General features: G+C 37.5%; 1 protein-coding gene across 1 annotated transcript; it reads left to right on the top strand.

Moving 5' to 3' along the window:
- Window positions 1-402: 402 nt before the first annotated feature.
- On the top strand, window positions 403-9358 carry LOC135683294 (uncharacterized). The gene is made up of 7 exons (XM_065198509.2): window positions 403-706; window positions 5806-5853; window positions 5964-6074; window positions 6687-6782; window positions 6929-7030; window positions 7391-7510; window positions 7947-9358. The coding sequence occupies exons 1-7, from the start codon at window positions 418-420 to the stop codon at window positions 7949-7951; spliced, it is 771 nt and encodes a 256-aa protein (XP_065054581.2). The 5' UTR covers window positions 403-417; the 3' UTR covers window positions 7952-9358.
- The last annotated feature ends 1061 nt before the right edge of the window (window positions 9359-10419 follow it).

Below are 10419 nucleotides of genomic sequence, written 5' to 3'. Positions count from 1 at the left end.
CTGTTCTTAAGAATATTTTATGAAAATCGCTAGGTAACCTTCAAATTGAATATTTGAGTCTGGTTTTTCAGCGGTTGTCTCTTTTGCGATGTTCACAACAGAGTATCGCATGACTGACAATTTTCGTCTTAACCGAATCAGATTTGAAAATGTAAGAATACTTTGAGAATATGACTCACATCGAACATTTTTTTAGAATAGTGAGGCTCGACAAAATGTCTTTATAAAAAAATGAGTGTAATTCTGAATTGTAGTCTTTGCTAGGAGCTTAAATACCACGTTGAAAACAAATCTGTTATGCTGTCCCTGTGAGCAAACGCTTGGCATTTTTGCCATGATTACATCAACCTCGACTCATTGTCTTGAAACGACCATTACTTTCCTAGACAGTCGATCGGCTGTCCAAGCCCCTTTGGAATGTTATTGTTATCGCGTGGTGGCTATAAAAACCCGCGCGGTGCCAGCCGAGTCAGTTGGAAGATCATCTCTGGTCAATTGACATCAGAAATCACGCTCCAAGATCTCGAAGCTTTTACAGCTCACTTCACAAGAATCAAACTTAATTTCACTGAGAATCACTCGCAAGGCAAGATGGCAAATCAATGCAAAGTCGTTATCTTCATCTCATTGTCGCTGTTTGCGATCGCAACTGGACTGAGTTTTGAAGACTCCAAACAAGGGCGAGAAAACTATTACAACTTCATCGGTGAGTGCCACAAATTTACTACTTTGATATCTTTGTTTGAACTCGCTCAAAATTGTTTAGCAGAAATAACCGCAAAGATCTATGAAAATTCCCTTGAAAAGCTAACAATCTATTTTTACAACATCGATTTTTAATATCAACCGTGCTCTAACACTTGATCCATGTCAAATTCTGATTTTTAAAATCCGTTAAACTTTTCTTTAACAGCTTAAGTTGTATTAGCAAGCCGTTATGAGCCTGGCTTCAGAATTCTTGTCTTCAAACAAAAAGGGATGTTAATAAAACCTGGTTAACTAGATCTGCTTTCAATTTCCGCGCTCTTAGTTTTAGAAGTAGCTCTAATGTGGGCGTATGGCTCATTAAACACGACATGCTCCTCGAAATGTTTGCGTTTAATATCAAAATTTCTCCTGTTTGTTTTGGTTTTAGCGAAAATTCATTAAATCAACCTTCAGTTTGTGAAATAAATCTTAGCGTTGCATTTTCCGAAAACTTTCCAGCTCTACACCAGAAAACTAATTTCGTGGATTTCGTGGTCTTCAAAGATACTCATTCCATTCAAAGTGTTCATTTGTTGGATAATTATTTTAAATATTCTCCTTCATATAATAAACATATTTTAACTTCTTCTTGCATTTCAAATTGCGAAACTTTCGTTGGTTGAATGAAACACAATCTTCTAGCCCGGCGGCTCCATTCTCTATGGTTTCAAGGACATTTGTTTAGCACATGTCTACGTGAAACGCCGTTTATAGCTTAAATCGGTCTCAAATTAAACAACCAATGCTATAAAATGTTATTATTACTCAATTAAGAAATATTTGTGAGTTTATTTCTTTTTATGTGCATCGAAATCTGCGTTCAAAGCGCCAGTTATTTTGGCACCTTGCCAAGCTATCTCGGAACTGTACATTTGTGCGTTTTCGATTTGGACCGTCAAATTGAGCGAGCGCAACAAACAAAATGTAATAAAAAGCAAACTTGAGGCTTGAGAATTCTTCTGTTTCTCAAAATAACTTATTTTGTTACTGGAAAATCGCTCTCTCGCCACCTTTTGTTCATCTGACCATAACCCTGGAAGATTTACTCAAGATTATTTGAAACCAATGAGCCTAAAGCAGAAGCAAGTTGAGGTTTTTACGAGGGCCTTTTGGTTGCAGACATCTCTTGTTATGAAACTTTAGTTTAGATAAAATCCTTTCGACTTAGTCAATAACGTGGCATCTTGGAAAGAGATTTCATTTCACTTCGAGTTTCCCATGCGAAATAGACACGTGAGAAGGTCCATGTGTCTCGAAGACACTGCACTAACTTTTATTACTTATTTCACATAATTGAAAGCATACTTTCTTTGCATCGTCATCCAAGTTGAAACTGCCTAAATACAATTTCAATGGCGGCGAAATTTTTTGCGGCAAAGCTGGTTGTGCTGCTAATTAAATGTCGTTTTCTGTTTCACAGAGGACTTCGATATATGGTTTCCGTGAAACCAATGAATTTTTTTAATAGACCAAAAGAAACTCGCTGCGGTTTGTAAGCCTTGTGCGTCACTGGATTCGAAGCAAACCCTCTCACCTCCATAACAAAGAGGTTCTTCTGGTTCCCCGACCATACCGCATTTTTTAATATGACGCGGGCTCATTTCTTTGACGACCCTTGCTAAACCTGTTAAATGTCTCAATAGTTCCAGTTTGAGAAAACTGGATACCGTGGTCTTTTTGACGCAAAGGTATTTTGAAAAGCTTATCACTAGATAAGGTTTCCAAAGAGAGTTGCTAAGAAATTCATCCCAGGAAGATTGTAACAGCTAGGCCCAAAATATAGCGTCCGGGTCAAATTAACGATAATACCGGGACAACATTATCTCATTACTGCCGAAGAAGAGAAACGGCGCCGTATTGCCAGCAAGCTAATCTGATTTTGATGCGTAAAATTGGCAGCCCATATAAGGATGGCAAATCTCCTTATACGGCGAAGAAACCATTTGCTTTTCAATAACCTTTGACAGTCCGGAACATGGCAAAACAATAAAGAAGTAAACATGAAAGCAGGTTATCTGGGCTAGGCACGCATTTTTAAGTACGAATTAAATGTTTTTCTTTCGTTCACAAAAACGGCATTAAAAGGGCAATATCCAGCTGGCATGCATCTCAGATGCCTGTTCGCACAGACGCTTTTTAATTGTTGATTTCATTGCATTGATCAGGCACAAAGATTTACATCCAAAGAGGAATAAACCCGCAAGAACAACAAAACTCTAGTTGTTTCATGCCTTGGATTTTTAGCTGCCCTCGTTTCACAGGCGAGGAGGTATTTACATGAAGTACCCTCAGCCCATCGGTGTACCGTAAATCCGATTACTGTAAACAACAGTGAAAAAACATGATTCCAAACGCCTAAATGAAAACAGGCTAACGATTTCGAGTGGGTCGGTGATTTCAATAGCAGAATTTCCAAGTTGTTTGTATCATTCCCCAGAGATAAGGCGAGCCTTTGATTGGATAAAGGTCATCTGAATCTTAAGTGGCCGCAAGCCTCGATATCTGAATATATAAATCTCAATCTAAGGATGACGCAAAGATTCTTCCATCCCTAATTCGCTTTGTAATCCCTAATACATTTGAATAACGCTGACCTGCTATCACCATTCACCTTTTAACTTGTTTACTAGTCTAGCTAGTGATTTCGTGGTGCAGCAACTTGTCAAAAGCAAATGCGCTCTCGGATCAAGTCGACACTTTCCAATCTGAAAACTGCACTAATTCCGAAATGATAGATATTTGCCTTTGTATAAAATCCCCTTTGAATTTCTAGCTGTCAGATGTTGGGCTGTAATCCCTGAGAAAAGCGATATTTCTATGGAGATAGGCCGTTAAATCTGACACATAAAAGAACACGATCATCCACCATCGATAAAATTATTGTTGTCACCGTTTATGGAAATTATTTCAAGATAGGTCCTCAAGTTGTCTTCTACATTGTCATCATCATCACCATCACCATCATCTGCATTATCATCACCATCATCATCACAATCATCATCATCATCATAATCATCATTATGATTCTTATCAGTTTCAACTACCAACCACAACAGCAACAAAAGCAAGAGTACCCCAATCAACATAATGCATAATCATCGCTGATATTATTGATCGTCGATCTTTCTGATCTTCACACATAATCATCATCATAATCATCAATCATAATCAACCATCATAATCATCGATCATAATCGTCAATCATAATCATAATCATCTTTTAGTACCTTCTCCCTCGTATCCGTCAAACACGGCCTGTAATTTCATATTCAGCTCGAAATATTGTCGGCAGATAAGATCAGATTCTAAACCTAATATTTTCAGGTCCAGGCTGGCAAAAAGATCGGCATGTACAGGTTTTGCCCGCTTCTGTCACTTGAAATGGTACTTCGCCACCTTTTTAGCGCCATTGCGCGTCCGACTGCGCGTGGCAAACCGCATAATCGCACGCAGATTTTATTGCCCATTTCTGACTGAGTTTGTGAATTGCCGAATGGATGTGATGATGTTCTTTATGAGCTGTGGGTTTCTTTGCTTTGATGGAATATGGCCTTGACAATGAGATGTGAAACCGTCTTTTTTCTAAATTGAATCTTTGCTAATAATTGAATTTTGAAAGTTTTGTAAATTCTGACGCTTCAATTTTCGCTGCCTTTTTAATCCTATATAAATCAAAATGGCAGAAAATTCATTTAAAGTTTTTATAGCTTTTTTGAAAAAAATAAATGTCTTTTATTCATTTCAATGCATAAGCTCTTGACATAATTTGAAATTGTTTGTCCTAAAAACGTCGATTTCGCGTGATTGATACATTTAAAAAAGTTTCTTCGACATTTGCTTTTCCATTGATTTGTGGTACAGGGCTTTCCGCAAGAATCTTTCGCAATGCAAGATCTTGTTTATGATCTTCTCGCCCTTTGTGGTATTCGACGGCTTATTCAGTTGCCCTACGGTTAAATAAAGCAATCATAGTGACGTCAGAGTAGAATTTCGATAAAGGCGCGGACTAGCAAAGTGCGTGTGCTTATCTTTGTTCATTGTTGGTGCAGCGCCAAAATCTTAGTAGTTAATTCTGCTTCTAAACCAAAGGAAAAAATCGATTTTGTTTAAGACAGTATCATATTAGGATAAAATAATATCTTCTTATCTTGATCATATTAATTTGACAAATTGGGGCATCATCGCATCATGTTACTTAATCCATGACTCCCTACCAGCTTTACAAACAACGTCACAAAATGTTGCGGCTATGGACGCTAGAAAAGAAATACGTCTTTGACAGTTAATTTTATTTAACTGATCGATCTTACCATTGCTGTCCTCTCTAGGAAACATGCTTCTAAGAATGCCAGGCCTAGACGAAAGTTTTTAGTTTCATTTTGAACACTGCAGTTGTATCGCTACTCAAAATTTCCTCCCTTTTCCCCAGAGTCAAAGAACACCGTTCTTTCTTGGAATATAATCCCTGCTTCCTTCCGCGCGAAGTTTTCTTGCGGTTGTTCAGTGCGTAACCGCGTGGAAAACAATAAATCGGGAGCGGACCATGTTGCCAGGATCAAGTTCGTTGATAATTCTAACTATTTGCGGCTGGGATCATCAATAAATGTTCCCACGATGCTGCAAAGCGTAGCAAAGGTAGAGTTTCAATATCTGCCTAATAATAACGCTCAGGCAAATACAGTAATCCGCGCGAACTTACGAAGGATCATTCATCGCGTTTATTTTTACCTTTCTCATAATCCCGCGCATTTGATATTTGTATCCATGTAAATGGAGAAGATACCTCGATCAATCATAGGTCATCGGATTTCCTTCTGAATCATTTCACACCTCCAGTTGGTTTGCGTCTACGATTTCACCCATTCTATGCATCTTAAACAGCGCTCATGGAATTAATTGCACATCACGTGCTCTTGGAAATCAATTCTCAATGTTTTTTGTTATCACATTGGCTTGATCACATGCTTATGAACCTGAATTAAAAATGTTTATCTTATCGCATTGGATTGATCACGTGTTTATGCAGCTCAATTCAAAATTCTTTTCTCTTTGTTTCAGTTGAATCACGTGCCAACGGAAAACGATACGATGGAACAGAGTTACGAGGTAACTAACATCAAAATCTATCTACAGATCTATTTTAAGTTCCATTTTCCACATTGCAACCCAATTAGCTTTTATCATTTAATGACCGTTTATTTTCGTTTGTCTTTCAGAGAAATGCAAGGACCGTTTGGCAGTCCAGACGTGCAACGCCTACAAACCCCTGTGCTCCTACTACAGAATCATCCGCGAGATGTGCGCAGAATCCTGCGGCCAGTGTAAACGTAAGCAATATTTCAAACAGATTTTGACTGCCTTCTGGCTCGCAAAGCTCTTAGCGTTGCGTTGAATTGATTTCTGAAATCACCAATTCACGTGCAATTGGATCAATTATCAAACTCTTAAGAAATATTTGATCTCTAGGGCAGGGCGTAAACGCGTAGTTAGAGGAGTGTTTGATTGTATTTAAGAAGGTCAAACCAAGTCAGCACAATTCAAGCTCGTTTACTTTTGAATTAAAAACTAGCAGTTATTAATACCCAGAGCCAGCCTCAAGGTGGACCCTCTTATCTTTTGTAATGAATACCGTAGCCATGAAACAGAGAAGCAAACAATCCAAACCAGGTCATTTCATTCAGCATAGGTCGTTTTGCACATTCGTTTTTCAAAGCGTCCACAACATGTCCCAAGATCAATAAGCTTCTGTACAGTTTAGGTTCGGAATTCTGCAAAAAAACCTTTAAATTATAAAAGATGCGTTATCGACAGGTATGACATAATAACTGCTTTAAGATTTATTTTGTGAAACTGCTGTTCTGGAACCGTTTTTGCCTTTGACCTATAATATGTATATCAAAAATAATCCGACTTAATAATTGTTTCCTACTTAACTAAAGGTACATTCCAACACATTCATTGCTCTGCAACCAAATTTGGATGTTGCTGGGACAATTTCACAAAGGCCGCTGGACCAAACAAAGAGGAGTGTCCAGGTGAGGGAATTTTCTAAAAATGCTAAATTTATATCTTTATATAAAATTTTGCTAATAGTTTGTTACATTAATCCTGTGATTTATTCTCTTTCAATTAATCGCAAAGTGTTTCAAGGTCATTTTATAAAAGCGATTTTCTGTTTCAGCCTGTATCGATATGCATGGAGACTGCAAATACTTGAAAGACCGCTGTGCAGAGAGAGCAGAAGTTCGCAGGGTGTGCCCAGTGACTTGTGGAGTTCCCTGCCGTAAGTTCTAATTCTTTTTTCACGTAAACCTTCGAATTCTGGGGACCCAATAGAATGTCTGGGATCAGCCCCCTTGATTGAGAAATGCTATGTTAATAAAATTTCAGCCTAGGGGACGTTGATACAGGCATAACCTTCCAGCTTTCGCTCTTTCTCTATTTAATCAACCACTGTGGGGCTAAATTTACTACCGATAACTGTTATGTTATCTTTTTTGTACATTCAACAGTGCTCGGAATCAGGAAGGAAATTTTGAAACACTGTGGCCGGGGATTCCATAGTTCTTTTTTATCAATAATTATAAACCTACCAACTCGATTTTTAGTTTTCTTAGCTTATACTGTCTTTTCGCTTCATTAGAAAACTGCGCAGATGACCCGCACCAATCAGAAGTTTGCCCTTATTACAAAATGGCCGGATTTTGCCAAGTTGACCCAGTACTGATGAGGAAACACTGCAAAAAAACGTGTGGATTCTGCAGTAAGTGATTCTGCAAAAACTTTAATGTCATTGCTGAAGGAATACTTTAATGGCCAGTCTAGTGACGTAACATTTATGATCTCAGAATAGGTATCAACATCAAGTGCATCGAGTTTTGTTTACAACTTGCAAAGGGAGAGAGGCCACCATGCCTAGTCTGTTGACTAATTGCCAATTAATCATGACAGAATTCCAATATTGCCTCAATATTGTCCCACCTGTCTGCATTTAAAATTTATTGCACGATGGTATATATTTTTGTGTATTATTCTCATGACTTCAAATGACAAGGAAAAACAACAACATTAGGCTATTAAAGACAAAATTTCCTTAATTTAAGGTTTTGATTGCATTTTCTGCATTTCACAACATGCATTTGTAAAAAGTATGCGTAATTAATAAAATTGAAATGATTTTTGAATCCTTCAATTTTCAGGATAATCTGAATGTATATCAAAGAGTTACTGTACCAGTCGCCCTCGTCTAGATGTTTAGATGTAAACTACTATGTGGGCAGCAGCTCCCGGTTCGGCCTCGCATCCGGCCCAAAGGAGGTTAGCCCGCCAAATGAATATGGCACAAATGGACAATCGAAGAGCAACTTTCGCTCGCGAATAATCAAGCCTAAATGTCATTGGTTTAAAGCTGATCGAGTCTGTGTGGATATTTAACTTGATAACAGTATTTGAACACGTAAACTAAACTAGAAAATATATCTCGATCGATGAATGTGTATTTAGAGTACGTTTCAGTGTGTGAATAGTGTGGTGGTAATCTTTATTATGTACAAAAGCAATGTCCACGTTTGCGCTAGTTCTTGTGTATTGCATTAACAACCAAAATCACCCAAATGAACCAAGAAATCATTTTTGTGACAATTCTAATGGTAGTGTGAAGGCCAAAAGTTTTGTGGCATTTGCTACTCAAAATCTCAATAGAAAGCCCATTTCTCTAAATATATTTGCAACCTCGCCCCAAATGCCTCAGAACTAAGAGTATAACGTTTTCCTCTTTAAAAATGCTCGAGGAGTGAGTTTTGCAGTCGAGACAACTCGCAGTGATTTTCTTGTTTTCGTTTTTGTATTTACACAAGCGGCCATGTCATAGGTAGCTGTTAAACATAGATATGCGTTAGTGTGTATAATTATGTGTAATTTTATAATAAATTTGTAGGTTAACTTTTTGTCGGTATAAACTCTTCATATTATCAAGTAATGAAAAAGAACGAGTAATTAGAAACGGTAGAATGTAACTTTTCTAGATTTTGAACTGGTTCACAGTTTAATAATGGTTGACAATATTTGTTAATGTGTACCCTGATTATAACAGGAAACTCCAACTACTTGCAAGTGGAGGTTTATTTTAGATTTTGTAGTTTCGGTAGATTTATATAGCTTTGTAGTCGTGTTTTCTAATAGTCTGTTGAAGTTTATGTACAACCCTAATTTGCAAACATGGTCTGGCTCAAGCGACATACTGTGTGGCGTTCTTCAACCCCTAGTCTTATATAAATTGTATCAAATCCAATCCTGGTAAAAAATGGTTGCCATGTCTCCAGAACAAGTTTGCCAATATAAGTTCCCAGGACTCTTAGAGTAGAAAATCGAGCCAGTCAGAAACTTTATCTGTTATAGTTCGCTTGGTATGTAGCTATTTAATCATTTTAAATATTAACATAATGTACTGACCTTTTTCGCTTTAAGACAAGTTTCTCATAGTTAAAAATCGCATTTTCAGTCTTTGTAAATAAGCTCGTGTATGTTTAAGTTGTTATTGTTGGTCAAATATTCTTGGGTATGTTAGCTAGCGTTTTCAGTAGAACAGTTACCAACAAGAAATAAAACTCTATTTATTCGTCTATCAAGCTTCTTTCTCACACTAAAGCCAGCCGTAGCGTACGTATATTTTGCCGACTGAAAACTGTGAAATTGTTTGAGCTACTTTAAAATGCAATTGTAGGGTTCACGTGCCTGGTTTTAGGAAATCTTGTAGACGTGCTGCCAAAAGCTCCAGCAAATCTGTGAAATATTCTCAAAACTTTGCTCACAATGTTTTTCATGTCTTAGTGTTGACTCAAGTGAAGGCCTCTCTATTAAAGGCAAGTGGCGTGCCCACGGTGTCAAATGGAGGCGGAGAGATTGTCGTGGGCAGAAAACCTTGGTTGTCAATATTTGATATTTAAATACCATTCCTAATATAAAAAAATACAGTAAGCGATTATTTTAAATTAAATGTTCAAATTATATTTGGGATCCTATTCGGACACCTCAAGAAAACTGACTCATGTTTCTTTGGGATTATCCACAGACAATCGAAGCCCTGTGCACGCTTATTGGATCCCTTTCTTCCTCGAAACATTCTATGCATATGTGACCGATGAACAGAAATGATCGAAAATGTAAGGTTATAATATTAACGGACATCAGTTAAACCTTCTAAAGTACAATACGGTCCTTCGGTTCCTGGGTATGCTTGCCAAAAGTTATTGGATCGTCTAAGCAGTCTCGGTCAATTCTTTATCTATTTTCAAATTCACACCTATAGGAGTGCTGATCCCCCCCCCCCCCAAACACATACATCAGTCGTCCTTATTTCTGAAAAACAGGTTACGTTAAGTTGGCCTAGTGCATTTCTATGGAGAGTAGAGAAAACTCAGGGACCAAGTTAAGAAAAAATAAAAATATTGACAAAACTCTAATGATCAGATAGAAAAGCCCAAAACATGTATTTATCTTACGTCCAATGGGCAATAATCTGATCTCTCGTGCTTTGTCTATGATAAAGTTTTACGATTTTCCGGATCATCGTGTGAATGTAAGAAATGAAATTCATGACAACGGACGATATAGGGAATATTAAAAATATTCATATCAACCCTAATAATTGGCTGCTTGAAATTGAAGTTTCAC

Source organism: Rhopilema esculentum, chromosome 7, assembly GCF_057945365.1.
Source record: "Rhopilema esculentum isolate cy_ngs chromosome 7, ASM5794536v1, whole genome shotgun sequence".
NCBI classification, from domain to species: Eukaryota; Metazoa; Cnidaria; class Scyphozoa; order Rhizostomeae; family Rhizostomatidae; genus Rhopilema; species Rhopilema esculentum.
This window is presented reverse-complemented; position numbering and strand designations above follow the sequence as displayed.